Source organism: Rana temporaria, chromosome 1 (genome assembly GCF_905171775.1).
Source record: "Rana temporaria chromosome 1, aRanTem1.1, whole genome shotgun sequence".
In the NCBI taxonomy this organism is placed as follows: domain Eukaryota; kingdom Metazoa; phylum Chordata; class Amphibia; order Anura; family Ranidae; genus Rana; species Rana temporaria.
Window position 1 is genome coordinate 423,838,293 of NC_053489.1, and position 26,261 is coordinate 423,864,553.

The 26,261-nt window shown below is 44.0% G+C and overlaps 2 protein-coding genes across 5 annotated transcripts in view; one reads left to right on the top strand and one right to left on the bottom strand.

Moving 5' to 3' along the window:
• The window catches only part of PSD3 (pleckstrin and Sec7 domain containing 3), a 703,925-nt gene that overhangs the window by 164,712 nt on the left and 512,952 nt on the right, over positions 1-26,261 (top strand). The window lies entirely within an intron of this gene.
• LOC120914621 overlaps positions 5,895-26,261 on the bottom strand; it is a 51,791-nt gene continuing 31,424 nt past the window's right edge. For both annotated transcript variants that reach the window (XM_040325315.1, XM_040325308.1), the window contains 5 exons: positions 13,711-13,850; positions 11,694-11,871; positions 9,309-9,478; positions 7,191-7,410; positions 5,895-6,129 (listed from right to left, as the gene is read on the bottom strand). In XM_040325315.1, coding sequence (XP_040181249.1) covers positions 6,002-6,129; positions 7,191-7,410; positions 9,309-9,478; positions 11,694-11,871; positions 13,711-13,833 — 819 coding nt within the window. In that variant the 5' untranslated portion in view covers positions 13,834-13,850 and the 3' untranslated portion in view covers positions 5,895-6,001. The remainder of the gene's footprint in view (positions 6,130-7,190; positions 7,411-9,308; positions 9,479-11,693; positions 11,872-13,710; positions 13,851-26,261) is intronic.

Genomic DNA, 26,261 nt, shown 5'->3' on the forward strand with positions numbered 1-26,261 from the left:
TCCCTCGAAATCAGGGACAGTTGGGAGCTATGCATATCTGTTTACTATTTTGACAGTATTGAAAAAAGGCTTTATATTTAGAAATGTAATCTGATGACAAGGTCTCTTTAAAGAACTGGTGCACAGAGGCTTCAGCCTTAGAAGCAAGTTAAATACAGAACAAAAATGAATGTGAAATTAGTTTCCGATCAGTGTGAGCTCAGTTTTGGATGTGTTTCAGATGCAATCACATTGACTTTGGAGGAAATGAAGCCACTAAAATGCATTGCAAACACAGCAATAAATACAAAAGTATATGCAGCTCTATATGTTCCAATTCAGAGTTCAAACTGCTTCCTGCTCATGTCAAAAAATTCTGTTCTGTACCCCGCTGTGAACTGTGACTGATATCAGAGCTGAGTTTACTTTTACTTTCCTCTCTTGTCTCCTCGGGAGATCAAGGTATAAAACACACTGAGAGAGAGAGAGACATCAGAGAGAGTGTGAGAGCGAGAGAGATCAGAGAGCGAGAGAAAGACATCAGAGAGGGAGAGAGAGAGATCAGAGAGCGAGAGAGAGACATCGGGAAAAGAGAGAGAGAGATTAGAGAGAAAGAGAGACATCAGGAAGAGAGAAAAATACATTTAGAGAGAGATATCAGAGAGAGAGAGACATCAGAGAGAGATGAGTGAGTGAGTGAGTGAGTGAAAAACGTATATAGCGCTACACATGCGAACTGAATCGCCTCTGGGCGCTTGTTTGACCACTTCTCACTTGAGCTCAGAAGAGGTGGGTTTTGATCTTTCTCCTAAAGGCCAAGTGGTTCTCCTCCAACCGAATGGAGGTTGGTAAAGTGTTCCAAAGTCGAGGGCCTTGGACAGCAAATCTTCTTTCTCCTTTGGACTTGTATCTGGTTTTGGGGATTTGGAGTAAATTTTGGTTGGAGGATCGCAGAGCGCGATTGGGGTTGTAGGCTTTTATTTTTTTGCATAGGTATTGGGGGGCATTTCCCCAAATACATTTATGCGTTAGACAGTGTGCTTTGAAAGTGATTCTGTCTTTTACTGTTTTTTTTTCCCAGTCACCAGACGCGCGGCCGTGTTCTGAACGACCTGCAGGCGCGTGATTTGGTACTTTGGGAGTCCGAGGTAGAGAGCATTTGCATAGTCCAGCCTGGAGTTAACAATTGTTCCCACCACGACTGCTATGTCTTCTTTAGGAATAAATGGAATTAGTCTGCGTAATAAGCGTAGCAGATGGTGAGATCCGCTGACTACTGACCCTATTTGTGCATCCATTGTCATGTAGGTGTCAAAGAAGACCCAGAGACTTTTGACTTTGGTGCTGGGGGCGATGATTTTTTCTAGAATGGGCGGGGGTGTCCAGGTTGTTGCTAGTTGATTCTTCCGATTGGCGTGAAACAGGAGAAGTTCTGTTTTTGAGCCGTTGAGTTTGAGATAACTCTTTGTCATCCAGTTCTCTATCAAAGAGAGACATTTCTCTAGATTGAGATGGTGATCCTTTTTGTTGCAGATACGAAAATACAGTTGTGTATCATCCGCATAAGAGTGGTAGAGCAGCTTTTGGCTGCTGATAATTTCAAAAAGAGGGCGAAGATAGATATTAAACAGCACCGGCTACAGAGGTGATCCTTGAGGGACTCCGCATGACACCATGCTTTTTTCAGAGGTGAACGGTCCCAGTTTCACTACTTGTACTCACTTTTCCAAAAAGGAGGAGAACCAGGGTAAGTCACATTCCGCGACTTTGGCTACTTCAGCTAGCCGAATTAGCAATAGTTTGTGGTCAACCGTATCAAAAGCTGCGCTAAGGTCCAACAGTACTGGAAGACAAGGTTCTCCTTCGTCTGCGGCCTCAAGAGCATCATCCCATATTTTGAGCAATGCTGTTTCCGTCCCGTACCCTGGACGGAAACCCGATTGATAAGGATCTAGCAAATTATGGGTGTCTAGATGCTGTTGCAGCTGTTGTACCCCCACTTTCTCCATTACCTTGGAGAAAACGTTCAGGCCTGTTATGGGACGACGATGTTCAGGGTCTTTGGGGTCAAGGGTGGGTTTCTTTAAGATGGGTTTGATTATACCTTGTTTCAACAGGGAGGGCACTATGCCTTCCCTGAATGACTGGTTAATCAGCTGCTTGATGGGTGGTGCCAAAATATCGGCACATTCCTTCAGCAGTTTGGTGGGGATAATATCATTTGTCGCTGTGCTATTTCGCAGAGTGCTGATGATATTTTTAGTGGCATTGAGGGAGAGGGGTTTTAGAGTAAACATTGTTGATTGGGCCTGATTCCTGTGGTGATTGGGCGGGCGACTGAGGGGGGGGGGTTGAGGGGGGTACTGTTTTGCTGAATGCTTACACGGATCCTTTCAATTTTGTTCACGAAATGGTCCGATAATTCATTGCAAAATTCTTGGGTATCAGAATTGGGGGCTTCAAGACAGGCTGGGTTCATGGTCTGACTAACCAACTTGAAGAGTTCGCGAGGGCGGTTTAGGGCATTGGTGATGATCTTGGAGAAATTATTTTTTTTGGCTCGGAAAATTTCTTTGTGGTTTTTTCATTGTTGTTTCGTTGTAGATGGCGCGGTTTTCGTCTGTAGTGCTTCTTTTCCAAGCTGCTTCCGCTCTTCTATGTTCTTGCTTAACGGACGATAACTGGTCGTTAAACCAACTGGAGTTGTATTTTCGGATACAGGTTTTACGTTTAGGCGCTACCAAGTCGGCTGACTGCAGTAGAGCTGTGTTTATGGCATCCAGGGTTTCAGTGGCTGATTGATGTGAATGGATCCTTTTTACTTTATTTCCTAGTATTGTTTTGAAGAGCTCCGAATGGAGCTTCTTCTGAGATCTGGTCCAGTGCATTGTCACTGGTTTGGGCGTTTTTGTTAAAGGGGTATTTTTGGAAATCATGAATTTGATTATATGGTGGTCTGTCCATGGTAACGACTCATTTTCCAGAATTTTTACTTCCAGATTTTGTCTGAAAATAAGATCGAGGGTGTGCCCAGAAGCATGTGTGGGCCCACATACTAGTTGCTGCAGACCTAGTCCTTCCAAGTGGTCAATGCAGGCAACGGCCACAGGATCTCGTGAGGAGTTGGCCCAAAGGTTGAGATCCCCAAGCAGCAAAAAATGTTTGCTGTTTAGTGTATAAGTGGACAGAAATTCTGTCAAAGAAGTGAGAAACTGCGATTTTAGACCCGGTGGTCTATAGCAGAGTAGGATATGGATGGTCTCCTGTGGATTTGTTTGAAGTTGCAGGGAGAGAGATTCCACGAATGGAAGTGTGTTCTGAAGGACTGGTTTAGTGATCGAGAGGTGACTCTAATGGATCACTGCCAGGCCTCCTCCTCTTTGTCCTATTCTGTTTTCTGTTATTATGCGATAGTTCTCTGGCACCAGTTCATCGAGAATGGTGTTACAGTCAGCTGTGAGCCAGCTTTCTGTAATAAAGAGACAGTCTAAATCGCATTGTAGGATGAGATCATGAATTTATATTCGGTGTCTTACTGCTGATCTTGTATTGACCAGAGCGCATGATATGGGCTTTGGTTTGGCTAGGCAGGTGTAGTGGTCGACTGTCGATCGTCGATCGATTCTACACAGTCGTTCAGTCCTTAAGACTTTTTTGGTGTTGGCCGGAAATCTTGAGGCCAATGGCTTTAGTCCCCAAATAGTTGCTGCCGAGTACCTCAGTTTTGTCATAGCCGCTGACGCACTGGGGGCCGATGCCTATAAGGGGGGGGGTGCTTTGCAGTAGTGCTGGGAGTGATGATTCACAGAATCCTAGCTCCCTGTTTTTGATCCAGAGGAAGGCGGGAAACCCCTGTCCGTGCTAAGCCAATGTGCCGTGGCAGGGGAAAAAATTCCTTCCTGACCCCCACGGGGCGATCGGACGTGGCCCTGGATCAAATGCTGCAAAGAGCCCAGGTGGTGACCTCTAGGGGGGGAGGGCGCAGGGGGGGGAAGGGGGGGGGTTTACCAACTGGTAGTTTTTGCGTTATGGCTTGAGTCGGGAGAGAGCGGTAGGTGACCCCCAAGACAGGGGTGCACCAGGCTGGTTTCTGGTAGGGAGGTGCGGGGGGCCACTCAGCCGCGGGCGACGCTGGCTGGGGGAGGAAAGCCCTACCTATCTACATCCAGGAGCCACATGTCCTACTCCTAGGTAACGTGCGCCGATTACTACTGGATGCAGTTCTAGCCCTGGGGAAGAGTCACTCTTTCAGACTCAAGCCTGAAAAGTCAGGAGAAGCTGTGACCCAAAAAAAAATGTCTCAGGGTCTGGGTGTACCAAGATGGCCACCAGCTGTGATCAGGCCCAAGCCAGGGGCTATGAGTCTAGGGGGTCTGCACAGTCTGCGGCAGGAGGCTCAGGGGTAACTGGGGGAATACTAGGGATCCTCCTGGGCCGCGGGGTTTAGTGGAGTTTGAGGGGGGGGTTGATTGGATGTATGTGTGCGGCGGACAGAGAAGGAGAGCGAGGGACATCAGAGAGAGAGAGAGAGAGAGAGAGAGAGAGACATTAGAGGGAGAACAAGGCATCAGAAAGAGACAGAGGGAGAGACATCAGAAAGAGATATCAGAGAAGGAGAGCGAGGGACATCAGAGAGAGAGAGAGACATTAGAGGGAGAGCGAGGCATCAGAGAGAGACAGAGGAAGAGCGAGGCATCAGAAAGAGGCATGAGAGAGACATCAGAGAGAGCGAGACATCACAGAGACATCAGAGAGAGGCATGAGAGAGAGACATCAGAGAGAGAGAGAGAGACATCAGAGAGAGAGAGACATCAGAGAGAGAGAGAGACATCAGACAGAGACATCAGAGAGACAAAGACATCAGACAGAGACATCAGAGAGAGAGAGACAGAGAGAGAGAGGGACAGAGAGAGACATCAGAGAGAGATAGAGAGATAGAGCGACATCAGCGAGAGAGAGAGACATCAGTCGCTTTATCCTTGGAGTCAATCCCTTTTATATTGCATGCCAATATTCTGTTTGCTTTGTTAACAGCAGCTGGGTATTGCATACCATTGCTGATCCTATCATCTACTAGGACCCCCATGTCCTTTTCCATCCTAGATTGCCCCAAAGGTTCTCGTCATGTATAGATTGCATTCATATATTTTGCCACCCAAATGCATTACCGTATATACTGGAGCATAAGCCGAGTTTTTCAGCCCTTTTTTTAGGGCTTAAAATGCCCCCCTTTGACTTATGTGTACCTGCATTCTTGACAGAATTATATAGGGCCGAAACAACTAATCAATTAATCGACAACCAATTTTCATAATCGATTAATCGGCCAGTAACATAATGGGGTTAAAACAACTAAAATTGGCCCTTTCTAGTACAAAAAAGCAAATCGCTACTGTAAATATTACTTTCACTGTCCCACAGTAAAAAAATTAACCCCTTACAGTAGCGATTATTTGCTCTTTTTGTACTTATTTTTGGTTTTTTTAACCCCATTATGTTACTAAACATCTCAGGCCTGGGTTCACACCTCTGTTTTTTGGTGCTTTTTGCAGAAACACACTACAGTTCATTTACATGTTTTCCTATGGGACACGTTCACATCCATGATTTTTTTTCAGCTGTTGCATATTTGGAAAGGGAAGGACTTTTTAACGCAAAACGGTGCTATTTTGTTTTTTTTGGTTCAATATACTTCAATAATCGGCCAACTAATCGATTATGAAAATAATCGTTAGTTGCAGCCCTACTATTATATTCTGAAACGCATTTATATATTGTAGGCCAATAAAACCAGCAAATATTTCTGATAGTTTTCAAAATATATTTCCAATTCATTCCAAATGTAATCCACTTCCTTTAAAAATGTATACTTGTTAAATTCGAAAAAAATATTTGGATGTGCAAAAAACAACCACACAAAACAAAACAAAAAAACTTTATTATCATGTAAGTATAAAAAAAGAAACAACACAGAACAGAAAGTGGTTACAACTGTGGTAAATGACATTAACAACATAAACGTTTATTTGTTGTACTCTGTTGAGGTTCCTAATGTTTCCTTCAGGCGATACTTCAATTCCGCAATTTTTCTGTTAATAGCATCACTTATTACACCTTTTGAAGTCCCAGGAAACATTTCCAAAGTAGCAGCTTTAAAAAGTAAATAGAAAATATTAGACTTATTAGATTTTCCTTGTGACCAAAAAGCCCTGTAACAAATACAACTGAGTAAATAAAACTCATGCCTCGTACAAGCGACCAATTTTCCCGTCGGGAAAACTGCTGTGACAGCTTTTGGCCGGGAAAACTGGCCGTGTGTATGCTCCATTGCAGGTTTCGCAACAGGAAAACCGCTGGAAATCCCGGCGGGAAAAATTAGAACTCTTTTTTCCTGCTGCGATTCCCGGCGGTCTTTTTCCTGGCAGTTTTCCTATGTGAAACACTGCAGTGGAGCATACACACTGCTGGGTTTCCCGGCCAAAGCTCTCATGGCAGTTTTCCTGCCAGGAAAACCGGCCATGTGTATGGGGAAAAAAGCTGCTGAGCCGGTTCTCTGCTTTCCCCTCAGGTTTCCTGGCGGTAAAAACTCCGCCGGGAAACCCGATCGTGTGTACGAGGCATCACAGTATTAAAGTGGTTGTACAGCCTGTACAACCACTTTTACCTACAGGTAAGCCTAGATTAAGGCTTACCTGTAGGTGCTGGAAATATCTCCTAAGCCACGGTTTAGGAGATATTTACAATAGAGCCGTGCGCCGATGTCTGGGGCACTGGCGCACTTTAGAAACGTTGATCGTGCCATTTCTAAAGGGGTCATGGCGTGACTGACGTCACGCGACTCCAGCCAGTCACAGAGCTGGAGTTCGTGGCCCCGGAAGGAAGAGAGGTGAAGATGGACGCTCGCTGCTAGTGGGGACAGTGGTGACATCACAGGCTTCAGTTTCAGGTAAGTGATGCATAATGGGCTACTATGCGATGCATAGTGGCCCATTATGCTTTATCTTTGCAGGGAAATAAAGAGGAAGTAAAACCCACCAGGGTTTACTTCCTCATTAAGCATGTATAAAAACATAAAAATATCGTACACCTTTAAAAATCTGTATAGAATCAACATCTTGCCTACAACATGCCCTATTAATGCAGACCGACTACTACCAGATTAAATAAGATACTTCATTTAGACACAGCATTCAAATTGGCTTACTGTCTACCTGCCAAAGCTGATGTTTTCACAGGGTCTAACTGCACCCGCTTCTCTCCATCTGTCAGCCGCTTGGAGGCACCGCCTTTAAAGTTACTTTTTATTAACGTTTCTGTGTCAAATAAACACACAAGAACAGCTCTAACAAATGCAGAAGCTGTACGACATTGATGTGCTGCCGTCCACTGTGATACAGACAAGTACACACCAGTACCAGGATGTAGCTCCATCTGCAATGAGATAAATGACATATTAACCACTTGCTTACTGGGCACATATACCCCCCTCCTGCCCAGGTGAAATTTCAGCTTTCGGCACTGCGTCGCTTTAACTAACAATTGCGCGGTCGTGCGACGTGGCTCCCAAACAAAATTTACGTCCTTTTTCCCCACAAGTAGAGCTTTCTTTTGGTGGTATTTGATCGCCTGTGCGGTTTTTATTTTTTGCGCTATAAACAAAAAAGTGCGACAATTTTGAAAAAAATACAATATTTTTTACTTCTTGCTATAATAAATATCCCAATTAAAAAAAAAAAATTATAATTTTTCTCAGTTTAGGCCGATACGTATGCTTTTACATATTTTTGGTAAAAAAAGAAAATCGCAATAAGCGACTGGTTTGCGCAAAAGTTATAGCGCTTACAAAATAGGGGACAGAATTATTATTTTTTTATATTTTTTTTACTAGAAATGGCGGCGATCTGCGATTTTTATTGGGACTGCGACGTTATGGTGGACACATCTGACACATTTTTGGCGCCATTCACATTTATACTGCGATCAGTGCTATAAATATGCACTAATTACAGTATAAATGTGACTGGCATTGAAGGGGTTAACACTAGGGGGTGAGGAAGGGGTTAAATATGTTTCCTATAAAGTGTTCTAACTGTAGGTGAAGGGGGGGTGACCGATCTGTGTCTCTATGTACGAGACACAGATCGGTCTCCTCTCCAGAGACAGCACCGCTGTCTCTGTGTGAGCCGGCAATGACAGATGATCTCATATGTTTACATATGAGATCATCTCTCATTGGCCGCACAGATCGCATCGCAAACGGCCACTCTGATTGGCCGTTCGCGGCGATCTGTAATTGGCTGTGTCCAAGGGACACGGCCAACACAGATTTTCCCCGCTGCGCGCTCTGGAGCGCGCGCGGGGACCGCCCAAAGGGGCGGACGTCAATTGACGTCCTGTTGGCTTTTGGGATCCGTGCTGTAGCCGTCAATTGACGGCAGGCGGATCTCAAGTGGTTAAGAACTAGATATTTAATATTAGAATTTAAATGACACAGTCTTTAAAATGAGCGATTAAGTTCTGCAAACAATGTGGAATGCAGGAATTTGAAACCTTCAAAACAAAATCTTATAGAAGCATGGTTCTCAACTTGTGAATAGCGACCCTATGTTCAGTGAATCGCCATGTGCGTTCCAATGCGCTAGATGAAAGGTTCCTTAGCCTCCCCATAGCACAGCACTGTCGGTTCTCACACAGAGATGCCATTCAGAATGTTTCCCGAAGCGTCAGTTTGCAATGGGGTTGTGTTATGGCCATGAGGGAGCTCCATCCATATGTGCATTGAATACAACTCCCTCACATGCCCTGTGGAGGTGCCTGGACCAGAGTGACACCACATTCTGGCTCTATAGCACCTATACAGGGCATGCAAAGAAGCTGTACAAGTAATGCACATGTTGATGGAACTTGGTTACAGCATAGCAGACCATACTGGACCCCGCCCTGTATAATTAATCTACTGTACCATGCAATTGCACCTACCACGCATTTGAATGGCACCCCAAATGCACCTCCCGTCCACAGTTTGATCGCCTGCACCGCAATGCTGTGCATGCTTGTGTGGTGCAATTTGGGTCACGACTTAATGACCAAAGACAAATGTCGGTCCTGAGTTCCCATAGGTTGAAAACCACTGTTCTAGAAAATGCGATAGCAATGCTGTGTTAGCAATTTGAATTATCCTATCTCTGCATGTTTCTACTTCTCTATGGAGGGAACTTTAAATTCGCTAATGTAGTCTTGCATGATTTTATCACGTGCAATTAATTTCAAATGGCACTTAAAAATAAATCCCCCAGAATCTTCAGGTGCGGGGAAAAAAGAAAACCAACCAGTTTAGGTCTAGAGTACGATGCTTGACAAGGAGATGAGCTGAACTCTTCAGATGGGACGGATGCTGATGCACACGATACACCCACACAGGATGAACTGCCACCACCATTCTTCAGTGCTATTAGCTGCGCTGTTGTGGTTTTCAGAGTATCTAATACACCAGGCAACTCTATGGAAATGGAATACTTTAGTTACAAAAACGTTTTAGGAAACATAATGGCCTATTTTCTCACTATATCCATTCACTTAATTTGTTAGATACTTTTACATGATTAGAGGGTTTCCTCCAGTCTGCTGCTGGCCCCCCACTAGATCAAAAATATTTCAGTAGGGTTTCCCAAGGTAAAAGCGAGTATGTCCAACAAAATATAAACGTACTCGTTAGGGCTGTGCAAATTAACTTTTAATTAATCGATTAACCTTTAATTTTTTTGATCGATCAAAATCTTTTTGATCGATTAAAATTCTTTTGATTGGTACTCACCTCTCCGCCGGCTTCTGGGCCTTCAGGGAGATCCTTCGTAGATCCAGTAACGTCACGGACACCGGCGGGGCTTGCCGTGTCCATCTGAAGGGCTCCTTTGCTGTGCCTTCATATCTGCATGCCGGCGGGACCTCACTATCTGCCACACGCAAGGGCTGTTACACTTCCCTCTATCACTTCCCTCTATCAACCTGGGATTCTACAGCCATCCACTGGGAGTTGTGATAGTTCCCTTCATTGGACATCTACATCCCGACGGACTGATGTTAACCTCTCCTCATCTGGATTCAGCAGTGGTATCGTTGTACACATTTTTATACCAGTATCATACTTAGCTACATGTTTTTATGACTGCTTTTGGTACCGTTTGGTATTACTCGCACCATTTTTACAGTTTATGGAGCTACATCGATTTTATCTCCAGTGCAATATTTATTTTGTTACCTACTTGAAGACTATAAAAGTTTTAATGTTATTCCCATCGAGCGCTGCCTTTGTTTGTTTTTTGTATCCTGCTATCCATTTTTCCAGTGGTTGGTAGCTGCACTGGGAATCAGCCTGCAAGGAGATCAGCTAAAAGTAGTTGGATCTGTATGTGCGTTATAATTAATCGAAATTAGTCGATTAATCGATTGAAAATAAAAACGATTAATCGAACAGAAACATTTTGATCAGTAACAGCCCTAGTACTCGTGCAGTATATAATTACCTCGGTGTACTCACTGATACTATAATGAACGTAGTACAGTAAACTCCCAGTTATCAAACGCCTAACTATCCCCATGGGTACTGTAGTTTCTGGTTGCTTGAGAGCTAATAGTAACTCTAAAGCAACCCCCCCCCCATGGCACCCTGTTGCCCCCCATGGCCTGACTGACCTGCTGGCTAGCTTCCTCAGCCAATAGGTAAATGTAAGCAGCTGGGAGCAATAGTAAAACTGCTATTGATCATTTCAAATTGCAATAGCCAATATGGCACCATATTTCCACACAAAAAAAAAATCCAGTGGAATTAAAAACTATGGGCCAGATTCACAAATGAGATACGACGGCGTTTCTCCTGATACGCCGGCGTATCTCTGTTTCTATCTATGCGACTGATTCATAGAATCAGTTACGCATAGATATCCCTAAGATCGGACAGGTGTAATAGTTTTACACTGTGGGATCTTAGAATGCAGTACCGCGGCCGCCGCTGCGGGGAGTTTGCGTCGTAAACCAGCGTCGGGTATGCAAATTAGGAGTTACGGCCGATCCACAACGGTTTTTCGCGTTCGCTACGTCGTCCATAGTCAAGTTTCCCGTCGCAAAGTTAGTCGTTTTTTTTGGTGCCCTAACTTTAGTCAGCAAGTGTATTGCTGTCTAAAGTATGGCCGTCGTTCCCGCGTCGAAATTCTAAATTTAACGTTGTTTGCGTAAGCCGTCCGGGAATACGGAAGTACGCTTCGCGCGTCGCCGTTCAAAAAAATGACGTCACGGCGCGCAAAGCACGGCGGGAGTTAGGAAACGGAGCATGCGCAGTAGGTCCGGCGCGGGAGCGCGCCTAATTTAAATGGCACACGCCCATTTGAATTGGCCCGCCTTGCGCCGTAGGCCGCGGGCATAGTTTTCATCGCAAGTGCTTGGTGAATCAGGCACTTGCGATGAAAAATTGTGGCGGTGTAACTTATCTAGGATACGTTACGCCACCGCAATTCTACGTGAATCTGGCCCATTGGATCTAGGTGTAAACTAGCAGGATGAGGAATAAAACACATGGTAACCCACAGATTACCTTACAACATAAGTATCCACTGTAGAATGAAAGGGCAAATAATGTTTGGGCATATGTGTCCATGTTCTACCTGCCTGGCTTTCAGAAATGTAACTACCTAGCTGAGAGGTAGGTTATATTGACTTGCCTGTAACAATTAACTGTCTCAGTTGTTGGTTTTCTTCTTCCAAGTGCTTAATCCGGTTTTCCATTTTCCTGCATCTTTCTGCTGCTTCATCCTCATCTTCGTTATCTTTCAGAGCATCAAGTAACTGCCGTGCAGCAGCTGCTTCTGCCTGTTTGCGGATTGTTTTCTGTGATTTAGCCTACAAAATGTTGCAAATAGTCACTAAACTAAACTTAAATTTAGGATTAATACAATTATCAGTAACAAATCTGTGATATAGCCCCACAAAAAACAAAAAAACAGCATTTTCGCTTGCACATGATAAGATGATAAAATCAGCAGCTTCCCCTCATTTCAGATCTTCACCTCAGATCTACAGCGACTGCATTTACAAGTGCAGTTTCAAGTGCACTTGTAGTGCAGAGTGGATATCCCTTTAGTAAATCAACCCCTATGTGATGCCAATAACATCGTAAACAGAATAGTGTCACGTTTGCAGGGGTACTGGCAACACATATACTATACCATCCCCCCCTGTCCTGTACCATCCTCCCCCCCGTCCTGTACCATCCTCCCCCCGTCCTGTACCATCCTCCACCCCTATGCTGTACCATTTTTCCCCATGATGTGTCACTCCCCCCCCCCCCCCCGTATGGTACCATGCTCTCTGCTACATTGTACCACCTTCTTTCCTGTACTGTGCCATCATTTACCCCCCCTGTACTGTATCATTCTTCCCCCACACTGTGCCACCCCCCCCATACTTTGCCATCCTTCTTCCTGGTCCTGTATCATCCATCCTTCTGTGCCCCCCAGCCAAATCTCCCTCTCAGGCCTCGTACACACGACCGAACATGTCTGCTGAAACTGGTCCGCAGACCAGTTTCAGCGAACATGTTCGGTCTGTACGACCGACCGGACAATTTTCCGGCGGATCGGACAGCATGCTAAGAAACATGTCCGCTGGAAGCCTGTCCGTCGGACATGTTCGGTCGTCTGTACGACTTACCGGACATGTCCGCTCGGCCGAAAGCCCTCGCATGCGTCGTAGTGATTTGACGCATGCGTGAAAGCATTGACCTTCCAGGGTCGCGCATATCGCCGCGTCATCGTCGCGGCGACGGCGCAGCCACGTCACAGCGTATCCTGTCCGCAGGGATTTTGGTTTGATGGTGTGTACAACCATCAGACCAAAATCCGCCAGCGGACATGTCCGATGAAAACGGTCCGGCGGACCGTTTTCATCGGACAGTTCGTCCGTGTGTACGAGGCCTCAGACAACTGTCTCAGCTCCACACTGCCTCCTTGTAAATCGCATAGCTCCCAACTGTCCCTGATTTCGAGGGACTGTCCCCGATTCGGAGGAATGTCCCTCTTTCCTCCTCATTTGTCCCTCATTTTGGTTTGATCTATAGTTATGCATAAAATGCACTTTTTATCTATCAAAAGGTGTTAAACCTTTCATCTGATTTCTAAATTGCTGCTTTTGAAAATTCCAAAAGCCAATATAAAGGAATAATAGTGGTAAAAAAAGCACTTGGGGGTTTAACCAATCTTGTTTTAAGTGGGCATGGCAAGGGGTGTGTCCTATGCCTGCATACTTTTGCTGATAGTTTCTCTCATTCCCACCTCAAAAAGTTGGGATGTATGCAGAGTGTCACAGAAATAGACAGGCCCCGGATCACAGGCAATCAGAGCAGCTCTCAGGGCCAGACACCACCTTTTTCACACAGTGAAGCCTGCCGAGGAAAGTTCAGGGAAAAGTTTAGTGTGTATTCTTTGTGGACAATGCAGAGAATGGGAGCAGAGACGCACAGCACAGCCAACATTCTTACAGTGACAGGTCCCCACCTGGCTGAACCGTCAGTCCACCCCTGCACGTGTGTATCTTTTGAGTGCTCAAGGGGCCGCTGCTTTGGTTCCCAAAACAATGACTGGGCCTGGGGCAACTTCCCCTTTTGCCCTGAGTTAAAGACAATCTTTAACGTACTTATGCTAAAGAAGAGTATCAATCCTACATTCATATTAAAGACTGTACCTGAACATATTCAGGGGCAGATTCATCCTCCGATGTTGATAATTGTTCTAATGTTCTTTTTGAAATTCTTTTTGCGCTCAATGTTGTTTCTTTTTTGGCAACAAGGCTATTTCGTTTTTTCATTAGTGAATGTTCTCGATCTAAAAACAAAAAGCATATATTTTAGTAAGAATCAAGACTTTAAATATCATTATGTGAAAAGGTTTTCTGTCTGGACAGAAAAAAACACTGCGCTAACGTAAATATATTGAATTAAATGAACACGTGAAAATGTGAATAAGCAGCCAGTACTAATTACTAAATACCACAGTAAAATAAAAACTAAAAACTCAAGATAGTACAGCGCTATAAAATTAATGACCACCAAAAAAAGTCAATTGCAAACAAATAAGGTGAAATACTAAGTGACAACAAAAAACATTGAAAGGTTGTTGAGTAAAAAAGGCTTCGATCTAAGGTAAGTAGATCATAATGCAATAGGCTATGCACACCTATGACTAGCAGTATGTGATGATGGTAACGGCCCACCCACTTACTAGTTGTGGAGGAGAGCATAGGCTGCCAGCTGCTGCTCAATGACCCCCTGGACTAAAACAGCAATTTAAAGGAGTTAAAAGCTATTTTAGCTAAACTTCTTCTGTAAGTCACAGAAGTGAAGGTCGTTCTGCACTCTTGTGACCTGTTTTTATTCACTGTCGGCTGATTTCACTCACAGTCAAGGCTCTGAAAAAATCCCATCCATATGGTTGGGATCCATGCATAACCCTGAATTGGCACCTGACTCAGGCGAACCGCAGAGAGCCTGAGTCAGCCCCTCCCACCCCTCCATAGCCCAGTGCTCCAGTGAGCACTGGAGGGGCAGAGCCCAGAGCCGGTGATTCACTGTCACAGCTCTACTCAGAGCCCAGGGGAGAACTTAGCGATCAGCATTTTTTTGATTGCTCATTTCTCAGCGCAGAGCCAGCGGGGGAGTATAAATTGTTTTTATTTTTCCGTACTTCTCTTTTAAACCTTTCTATCTAGGTGATGTCACATGACAGTGATATTTTGCTGGTAAATGGAGTTCATCTTTAAGCTGATTCGTTTTACATATGTTTCCAAAAAATGATGGAAACATATACTATAGACTCCACTGGTATACTATAGATTCCATTGAAAAAACATCCCAGTTTATCTCTGTGAACTCCAAGTAATGAAAGGTAAACAGTTTTTGATGAGAAAATGAATGCACAAAATGTGTAAGGCATAAGATCCAATTCAGGTCTTATGGTAGTGAAATTGTGTAGGAGGGAGAGCAGTGTTGCTGCAACTGCTATTGAGTGCCAAGGAAAAACATGTTCCATCGTAGGGAACTTCAATTATCTAAAAATAGATTGCTAAGAAACAACCTGTGTGGTTCAGGTAAAAATACACATTTTCTACACGATGCAAGCAACATACACAGGTGTATTTATTCACTAAACTTTAAACAGGACCCTAAAATACAAACTAGCCTTTTATTATTCAAGTTTCTCTATTCATTCTTATAGCCCAATATGTCCAAATATAGCTTTCTTAAGGTGGTATTCAACTCCAATTTTTAAAAATTGCTGACAGGTAATGTTTTTAAGACAGACGATACCTTATTGGACGCTTATGTCATAAATGCTTCCCTGCATGGGTTATGCAACTGCCCTCAGGAGATAGGACAGTGACAAATAAAACTGTAAGAAAATCTCTCCCCTGATGAAGTCACGTGTTGGGAGGAGCTGGTGACATCACACCGCAAAACCGGAAGTGTGCGGCCGGCCATTTTGTATATTGCTGTGCACCAGTATATGCACATTTTAAGTTTATTATAATGGATTTTAAATGAAAACATAGGGCCAGATTCACAGAAGAGATACGCCGGAGTATCTACTGATACTCCGGCGTATTTTCAAATTTGCCGCGTCGTATCTTAATTTGTGATTCACAAACAAGATACGACGGCTTTTGGCTAAGATCCGACAGGCTTAAGGCTTCGTACGCCTTCGGATCTTAGGCTGCAATACTTCGGCCACCGCTGGGTGGAGTTTGTGTCGTTTTCCAGCGTCGGGTATGCAAATGAGCTTTTACGGCGAACTACAAAGGTTTTCGCGTTCGTTACGTCGTCGCTAGTAATTTTTTCCCGTCGCAAAGTTAAGCATGCTTTTACATGGCTTAACTTTAGACGAGCCATGTTAAAGTATGGCCGCCGTTCCCGCGTCGAATTTCAAATTTTTTTTTTGCGTGAGGCCCCGTACTCACGACCAAACATGTCTGCTGAAACTGGTCCGCGGACCAGTTTCAGCGGACATGTTCGTTCGTGTGTAGGCAGTAACGTACAGAATTCCAGCAAACAATCGTCGGCCAGACCGTTTTCCAACGAACAACTGTTTCCTGGTCTTGCTTTAAAACAGTCTGCTGGAATCGTGTCCGTCAGACATGTTCGGTCGTCTGTACACAAAAGCAGCGTACAAAAACCCCGCGCATGCTCAGTCCAAATGAGGAGACGGGAGCGCTCGTTCAGGTAAAACTCGCGTTTGTTTGGGATATGGCACATTCGTCATTAGAAACCTTTTATTCTAGCAAGAGAACAATGTCTTAAAAAGGCGCACTAAACCACATTTTCAAGCCTCGTTTTATTAATTCTTCTCTTGCTAGAATAACCCCGTTCTCTTGCTGATGCAATTTCAATAGAGTTGTCCCATACTGAAATGTCACATTTCTTGCTTGTGATGTAATCCTTTAATAATGTTTTCTATGCCAGACGTGTGTTTTGGTTGGTGGTCCTCCATAATTTATAGTAGTCATTTTTGTAAAGGAATGTGCATTATTTTTTTTTTTTGTTGTTTCTAGTTATGTCACCATTTAAAATATTTAATTTTTACATGTTTTTTTTTTTTTTTTTTTTTTTTTTTTTTGTGTTTCATTAGAGAATATTAAACCATGTTGGCACACCAAATGTCCCCCCCCCCAAGGAGTGTGTCCTTTGTAAATTACCCATTGTATATTTATTAAAGGTTTGCTGCCTAATAATCCCCACAGTATAACAAACAATAGACATGTTTTCAAATGAAAGCAAAAAGCCTTTTATTCAGGCAAATGTCATCTCAAAAAATAAACAGAACGGCAGCACTAGAATAGATAGCAAACTATATGCAAACTTGCATTTCCAACATGGTGAAGGATAAACTTCCAAGCCTCAGGAGCCAAACACAAAAATATGAAGCAGCAGCACACAAACAAAGGAACCCAAACTGTGGTAGTACAAACAATATGTCCTTTATGTGGAAGGAAATGGAAGGCAGAAAATCAACGTTTCCTCCTCTTTCCAGCCTTCCCTCCAGGCAGCCTTCCAGCGGATCTAACACGGGGTCTTGCAGGTGGGGTCGATGTGGCAGCAGGAGGATGGTGTTCCGCAAGCCGGGCCGGGTCACATAGCCCAGTGTCTGGGGTCAGCAGGCCCTTCTGCATCCACCAAAGGACCTGGTTCATCAGGGCCTTTGCCAGTCTTCTCTGGTCCTCCTCCCCTTCATTCAAATCATGTGCCAATGAGGCACTGAAGGCCTCTGTGGGGTTGAGGGGGGCCCTCATGATGGCGCTTGCCTCCTGTATCATGCGGAGGCTTGCCTCCTCCACAGGCCTCAACTGCCTCCTTCGGCCTGATGGCCTCACCTGGGGGGGAGAAGACTGGCTGGTGGTGGTTCTCCTGGCCGGGGGGACCTGCTGCAGGCCACTGGGCCCAGCCTCCTCCTGGCTGCCACTGACCCCGGCCTCCTCCTGGCTGCCACTGACCCCGGCCTCCTCCTGGCTGACAGACACCTGAGGATCTGCCACCTCCTGGCTGATCTCTTCTTCCTGTGTGGAAAAAAAAGGACATTTTTTACAATTTCGCTAAATAAAACCACACTCATTTTCATGTTTTTCGTTTAGTATTTTCTGTTCATTATTACTTGAATACACTCTACTTCTGACCCCTGCAGTTGTCATCTCTGACACCTATTTGTCTGAACACCTTTTTTTTTGCTTTTTCCCAGCTTGGCTTTTTTTTTACAATATCTAATCATTAATCCACCAAGAATTATTTACGCCAGAAATATAGAGGAAACTACTATACCTCCTCATCGAAGGGTGGCAGATCTGCATCTCTGTCAGCCAGGCCCTCTTCCTCCGACTCTGCAGGGCTGTGGTCATCTGGGTAAGGTCCGCTGGAAGGTAGCATGGAGGAAAGGTTGGAAGAAAGACTCGACATCGTTTTCCTGCCTTCCATTTCGTCCCGCAAAAAAGCCATCTGTTTATAATACCACAGTTTGGGTTCCTTTGCTTGTCTTGCTGCTGCTCCCGATTTTTTGCTTTTATTAGCTTTGTATGCTCTCCTGTATGTGCTTCTGAGGTTGGCAAGTTTATCCTTCACCATGTTGGCAGTGCATCCTGGCACCCAAGTTTGCATATAATTTGCTAGCTCTTCTAGTGCTGCCGCTCGTACCTCTTTATTGCAATATAAAGAGTGCTTGGAATTCCACAGGATGGGCGTCTCCTGATATTTTTGGAGTAAGGCCTCTATAGATTCCTTGGTTTGTAGGAGGTCCATTGTAATTTTTCCAAAATTATATTTCTTTTTGAGTCTAGATTACAAAAACATAAACCACAGAAAAATAAATATTCCAAAGGATCAGCGTTGACCTTGATCTAATATGTGTCTTCAAATTTATTACCTATATCTAATTACAAACACAGTCTCTCTTGTTTAAACAATGATTGGCAGCTCGGCCGCATTGCTTGTACCAAACATTGATTTGCTAGATGCAGAGCCATTGTTCACATTGCAGTAAATATTTTTAATATAGAAAAATAAACAATGCTTACAAATGACAGTTTTCATCTAGGCACTCTTTCATGTGTAAATCTCATGCCCCTGACAATGGATGACATAAAAGACACTTCCTAATGACCTCTGTACAACCAACACTTGAACAATACTTTGCCTGATCTGAATACACCATTCAAAAACTTGTCAATGAGGTACAGCATTGTTCACATCTCTATTTTGTGAGGTGTCCAAAAGCATTTGGAAACCAAAATAACATTGTGGTACCCCATAGACAGAATAGCTTAAAAAGGGTGCAACCAACAGCCCAAACCCCCATCCCATGTGTCTACATTTTCAAGGCCTCTGCTGATCACATTTTTAATTTCCTTACCTTCCTGTCTCTCGCTCCTCGTTTCTCACGCTCGCCTAATTACCGCGTAAGATGCGTAATCACGGCGTAAACCTTTTAAACACTCCGCGTATTTATTAAACCCCGCCCTCGTCACCTTTGCGAGGCCCCTAATCAATGAGTTTAGGAAATATGGCGTTAACTGTGTATGTTCTGGATGCGCTCGAAGATTCTCCGCGTAACCGACGTAAACACGTTGTTTGCATTCTCTACACTCCGCGTATGTATTAAACGCCGCCCTCTTCTCCGCCCATGGCGTAAGAATTCATCTTTTCCACGCCCATAATCTCTGTGGGAAAGGAAAGATGGCGATGTCACACGAGCGGGCACGATGCTCTCATGCCACAAGTGAAGGGACAGAGGCAGGGACGTCCCGATCAAGGCAAAGAAGATATAAAGCCACTAATATGCGGTTCCAGGAAATGGTGGAGTTAGTTTACATCATGCGAAAGAAGGACTATGATGGTGAATTAGGGCCATACAAGACCCCTAACCGCCGAAAGGCACATATTATGGACAAGGTGGCGAGGAGAATGCAGAGGATGTTTGGGATCACCAGGTCCAAGGAACAGCTGAGGAAACGATGGTCAGACTTAAAATTGAGGGAGCCACATAAGATGAAGAAAATACTTAAAATTCTGCGTAAAAGTAAGTAAATATATATTGGGGTTGGGGGGGGGGGTGGGTGATTGTCTGCAATAATGTGTTGCCATGTATATTTCACCATCTGCCTCCTTGGCCTGCTTGTAATTTTAAAGACATGTTGTCATTTATTTTTTAGGACATAAATAACTACATATTTACAAATAGTGTTCTTAGTAAACAACGTAACATCACATAGTTTCTCAGAAAGGCTCGGTTATTCCAGGAACAACACACCTGGACATGGCTTACTGGCCAAAAACTTTGTTTGTAAACATTGTGTAAAAGCTAGTTCTAGAAAAAAAAAGTATGAGAATGGGAAAGGCAAACAGGATTCATTCTAAAAACAGTGGTAATAAAGCAGATGTTTTCACATCTGCAATGCAGAGCACCTGTGTCTCCCCAAATCAAAAATGGGTTTTGGTAGGGTCTCCCAGAAATACAGTTTAGGGGGGACATCCATGTGTGTCACTTTGCTAAAAAGGGGCAGGATCAGAGCTTGCCATAGAAGTAATTCCAAAATGTAGGTTTGGTGAAAGATAAAAGTAACTAAATGAAAGCATCTTCTAAGCAATGTGTGCGATTTATGCTCTCCAATATCTGTGTGCTGATGAGTCTACATTTTTTTGGGTTTATTTCAGGGGAAAGAAGTCGCCAGCATTTGGAGGAGGCAGAGAGGGCCAGACAAGGCCAAAATCTGCCATATCAACATGTGGAGGAGGAGGAGGATGTGGAAGGAGAAGAGGATGTGGAAGGAGAAGAGGATGTGGAAGGAGAAGAGGATGTGGAAGGAGAGGAGGAAGGAAGAAAGGAGGAAGGAAGAGAGGAGGAAGAAGTAATTTTGGACTTAGAAGTTATAGCAGATGAAGGGCAAGTGGCGGAAGAACAATTTGGCGAATTGAAAGAAGGTGGATTGATGGATGAAGGAGGAGTCCAAGATGATGGGGAAGTGGTGGAAGAAGGAGGAGTGATAGAAGATGATGGGGAGGTGGTGGAAGAAGGAGGAGTGATAGAAGATGTCGAAGAGGTGGAAAGGAGAAGCCCATCAGGTCAGTGTCACCCTAGCTTGATTCCAAAAAACATATGTAGATAGGCCTCATCGAAAAATAATGTTGTAAATGCCATTTTAAATTTTTTTTTTAGGGGAGGAGGATGGTGTGCCAATATTTTCACGTGCAAGTGCTGCTATAATTATTCAGCAGGTAATGGAGTGCAGCACTGAAATGCACAATATGCGTGAAAGGATGGTTGTCATGGAAGAGAAATTAACAAATGTCCTTTTGGAATGCTGCACGGAAATGGACAATATGCGGCAAAGAATGATGGTCATCGAATCTAATTTTAAAAACATTATTGACATGATGGGCCGTGTCAAAGACTGAAACACCCCCCGCCCATCCCCCGCCCCCACAAACATTTTTACAGTTTGAATAATGAATACGCCAAAATTTGAAGATACACACACAGTGTGCCAACATGTGCTATCTGCCATCACAGAATATCTAATGTCTGTGCTTTGTGGGTCCAACCCCCTCCTCCATCCTCAAGTAGTTGAGAGGAAGGGTTTGCTCCCACAGAACACAGACATTGATCACCCATGATGTCAGATAGCACATGTGGCCATTTGTCTGTTGAACCAATGACATTTGGCGAGTTTGCACTGAATGTGTGTATCTTCCAATTTTGGCGTGTTCCAGTGTGAAAGCACACCATGACTGACTGCTGTTGTGAGTTTTTATATTTTTGGAATTGGATTTTGTTACTTTTTGACCATGTTGAACATTTTGGGATACTATAAAGTTTAGACCCTAAAGAATAAACAACGCCAAAAAATTTAAAATATATATATATAGAATTATAAATCTCTCTAATCACTGAATTTAGTGAAGTAGAGATTTGACTCCAAAATCTCACCTAAAAATTTACTTTTTGAAAAACACACCAAAAACAAAAAAAATGGTTAAAAAATTACTTTTTTTTGTGCATAAAAAATATGCCCAAAAAAAAAATTAAGGCGGTAAACACCCCACCAAAAATAATCTATATATATATATATGTAAACAATAAATCTAACTATATTTGATAAAAAAAAATAGTGAACTTGTTAATAAATGTATAATCTGCATAATATTTTTGGTTGAATTACCTGAAAAAAAAAAAAAAAAAAAAAATTTTGTAGACTCCTAAGTACAAAAGCAGGGAGTAATGAAAAAACTATAAAATAATTTTTGGGGTCATGAACAAGCAAAAATTAAAATACTTGACCTCAAAATTGACAAATGGAGTTGCTTCTTATTTCTAGACTCAATACCCTGTTTGTAGATGAGTGAATACTGTGCAAAATGTGGTTAGTTACTAAAAGTGGAGAAATCAATTATGCATTACAATTGAAGAAGTTAGTTAGAGAACCAGGAAGACAGAAAAAGAGAAAAAGCATTAATGACAAACAACTGTATAAAGTCCAATGGTCTAATTATTTATTATTTTTTAGAATATTCCTTTCTTTGGGGGCCGAATTAGAAAGAAATATGATCTGGCATAGCAATGGCCCCCCGACCCATGAAGTACTCAACATATTTGTCGCGTACCTCACGAGCTGATTGGGGGGCCAAGCCAGCGCGACCAGTGTCCAGCCCGGGAAGGGGATCTGAGGGTAGTCTTGCCTCAGAACCGATGTCGGGTAGGTACGTCTGGGAGTGCCTGCGTAAAAAGTTGTGCAAAATGCAGCAGGCAAATACAACGGTGTCCAATTTATATTCCGCCAGATGTATCGATGTCCTGAACAGGCGGAACCGGTTGGTGAGTATCCCAAAGGCATTCTCGACTACCCTCCGAGCCCTGCCCAACCGAAAATTAAACACACTCCTCTCTGAGGTGAGGGTCCTCTGGGGAAAAGGCCGCATGAGGTGAGGACCAAGCCCGAAAGCCTCGTCCGCTAGGAACACAAACGGAAGTCCTTCCACATTATCTTCATCTGGTGGCAATGCCAGACCACCAGCTTGGAGACGATCATAGAAATCAGTCCGTGCGAACACTCCCCCATCAGACATCCGGCCATTCTTCCCCACGTCCACATATAGAAACTCATACTGTGCCGACACCACCGCCATCAACACAATACTATGATAACCCTTGTAATTATAATAGTAGGACCCCGAGCGGGGTGGGGGCACAATGCGGACGCGTTTCCCATCTATTGCTCCACCGCAGTTTGGAAAATCCCACCGCTGGGCAAATTGGGAAGCCACAGACTGCCATTCCTGTGGTGTGGAGGGTAGCTGTGGGGACAAACAAAAAAATAGATTTAGTACTTTGTAACAAAAACATCCTACAAGCATCCCTGTGACACTTCACAGTATTAAAATTGCATTAGAAAAATGTGCATGGAGAATTTGGGAAATGAAATATATAGGGCCACTTCATTAAGAGACTCCACAGCCCTCTGATGGGGACAATAAAAGTTTGAAGGGGGGGGGGGGGGACACAAAAAACAAAAAATCCTGTTTAAAAAAATGGCAAGGTGGGTTTGTCACTAGGATAGCATGCTGGACAGGTTAATATTGGGTAAGGGACAAATATGCAGGTAGGCCAAGAATAAAACATGTAAAGCTTATATCAACATGCATAGGGAGAAAAGGTAACGTTAGTTAAACACACAGCATATCTGGGAAAATAAAAATAAAGTTAGTTGGCAACATTATTACAGCCAGGAAACTTACCTTAATATACTCCTCATGCATAACTTTGATGATGGCAGCACACGTGTCCGGTATGATGACCCCAAGCGCCTGCGGAGAGATGCCTGTCGAGAACTTGAGGTCCTGCAGGCTCCTCCCAGTCGCCAGGTACCGCAACGTGGCAATAAGCCTCTGCTCGGCCGTGATGGCTTGGCGCATCACAGTGTCCTGCCTCGTGATATAGGGGGACAGAAGTTCCAGCAGACTGTTGAATACGGGGTCCGTCATGCGGAGAAAATTCCTAAAGTCATTAGGATTATTCTCCTGGAGTTCCCTAAGCAGAGGCATATGTGAGAACTGGTCACGCTGGCGCAACCAATTCTTGGTCCAGAAACGCCTCCGCCCCCTGTTTCTGGCCAAAGTACTGGACAAATGAACATATCCAGCAGCCATCCCATAAACAGCACCAACTTGCGAAAATTGACGCTGCTGCTCCATCATGGCTTCAAACCGGCCGGCTGGTCAGTCAAGAACACACTGAAACAGAAAGCACTCGCAAATCCAGCACTACCTGCGACAAACGCGTGACAAACAGATACGAGCGCACAGGATGCAACTGCTAAAGCAGAAACAACCTGCTAGCCTATAGCCGAATGACAACTACGTTACCGCAAGCACACGCACTGAACCCGTGAATACACGCTGTCAAAGCCTGGAGACCGAGAAGCGCGAATCAGCTCTAACCAAACCTTCACTAACACGAGCAAACCCGTAACTAGCAAAAGAGGAACAGAGGGCGGCGCCATTAAGTTTGGTCTTCCCCTTTATAGTGACGTCGTACGTAGTTTACGTGCACGCGTTCCGGTACGACGGGAATTTGGTCCGCTGGTGTGTACACGCCAGCGGAACAAAACACAAATCAGCCTTGTACGCCGGAAACTGTCGGGCAGACAGTTTCCAGCGCACAGATCCGGTCGTGAGTACAAGGCCTAAGACGTCCGGGAATACGAAAGTACGTTACGCACGTCGCCGTTCAAAAAAATGACGTCACTTCGCGCAAAGCACGGCGGGAATTTCAAAACAGAGCATGCGCAGTACGTCCGGCGTGGGAGCGCGCCTAATTTAAATGGTACACGCCCCATTTGAATTAAACGGGCTTGCGCCAGACGCCTTTACGTTACACCGCTGTAAGTTTACACGCAAGTGCTTGGTGAATCAGGCACTTGCACTGAAAACTTGCGGCGGTGTAACGTATAGACGATACGTTACGCCGCCGCATTTATATGTGAATCTGGCCCATAGTACTGGAGACAGAGAGCATTATATATCCTTCTTTTTAGATTCCATATTAAATTTGGCCTAAGGATTGCGGAGGATGGAAATGGATTGAGAAACATCTGGGAGCTGGAGTGAAGAGTACAGCATTATGTGCATTATAATCATTCATGGTTTATGATTACATATCATTTGAATATGCAGACACAGTGGACTTTTTTCTTTTGATACATTTTTGTAGGATATTTATGAATTATTAATGTATTAATTAATTTACAGTTGAGTATTCTAAGTACTGCACAACACTTTTTTAATAGTTTTTTTCACCCCTCTCACTCCTAGCAAGCCTCCATTTTTTGCTAGTGTCCTTAGGAAAACAGGCATCCTCCCTTTGCCTGGAAAGAATCAAACCTTTTTTAATTTTATTTTTTGATATGTTGTGCATTCAGAGATGGTATTCTGCGTGCCTTGGTTGTAATGAGTGGTTATTTGAGTTGCCGTTGCCTTTCTATTATTCTGTCCATTCTCCTCTGACCTCTGACATCAACAAGGCATTTTTGTCCACACAACTGGATATTTTCTCTTTTTGGACCATTCTTTGTAAACCCTAGAGACTATTGTCGGTGAAGATCCCAATAGATCAGCAGTTTTTGAAATACTTAGACCAGCCTGTCTGGTACCAACAACCATGCCACATTCCAGCCCAGGTTCATGCTGCTGCAGGACTGAAATCATGTGAGTTCAGCTGAACTTGCACAATTTCATTCCCGCATGTCAGTCTGACGATTTCAGAAACATCTGTGCGGTTTACTGCACAGATGTCTATTGAAATCACACCTGAAATTGCCAAAAGTAGTGCAGAAACTACTTTTGGGAATCGATGCGACGCCGCAAAGTCGGCGTCACACCGATTCAGATGGTTTGGCATTCCGATTTGATATGTCAAATCGCATGCCAAATCGCATTAATCCTCTTTCTTCCCCATTCTGATGCTCGGTTTGATCTTCAGAAAGTCGCCTTCACCATGTCTAGATGCCTAAACATTGAGTTGCTGCCATGTGATTGGCTGATTAGCAATTTGTGGTACCAAGCAATTGAACAAGTGTACACTAACAAGCCACTTTATTAGGTGCACCTGTTCAATCACATGGCAGCAACTGACATGGTGAAGACTGTAACGGTTGTGTTCATTGAGCCCATGAAAAGCTGTATAGGACATCCATTTTGTGCTAATCGAGTTCTGGCAGGATGTCCGTTCTCTGTGAGGCAGTCCAGCCTCACAGAGAACGGACAAGGGAAATTTTGTATCTTCCTCAAGGGATTTCGTATCTATCCCCTGAGAAAGATACGAAATTTCCCTTGTATCGTCACGTGTAGGGCAGGGGACAGGACGGTGTAGGAGGAAGCTGGACTTATAAGGTCTATCACAGGTGGGGCACAAAAAGAGAATATACCCCATTGCTGGAATTTACAGAATTCAATTTATGCATGTTTATCCCGTTTAGGTTCAGAGTGAGTTATGCCCTGTACACACGATAGGTTAGTCTGATGAAAACGGTCTGATGGATTTTTCCATCAGTTATCCGATGAAGCTGACTGATGATCAGTCGTGTCTACACACCATCAGTTAACCACTTAAGGACCGGACCAATATGCTGCCTAAAGACCCAAGGTGTTTTTACAATTTGGCACTGCACTGCTTTAACTGGTAATTGCGCGGTCATGCAATGTTGTA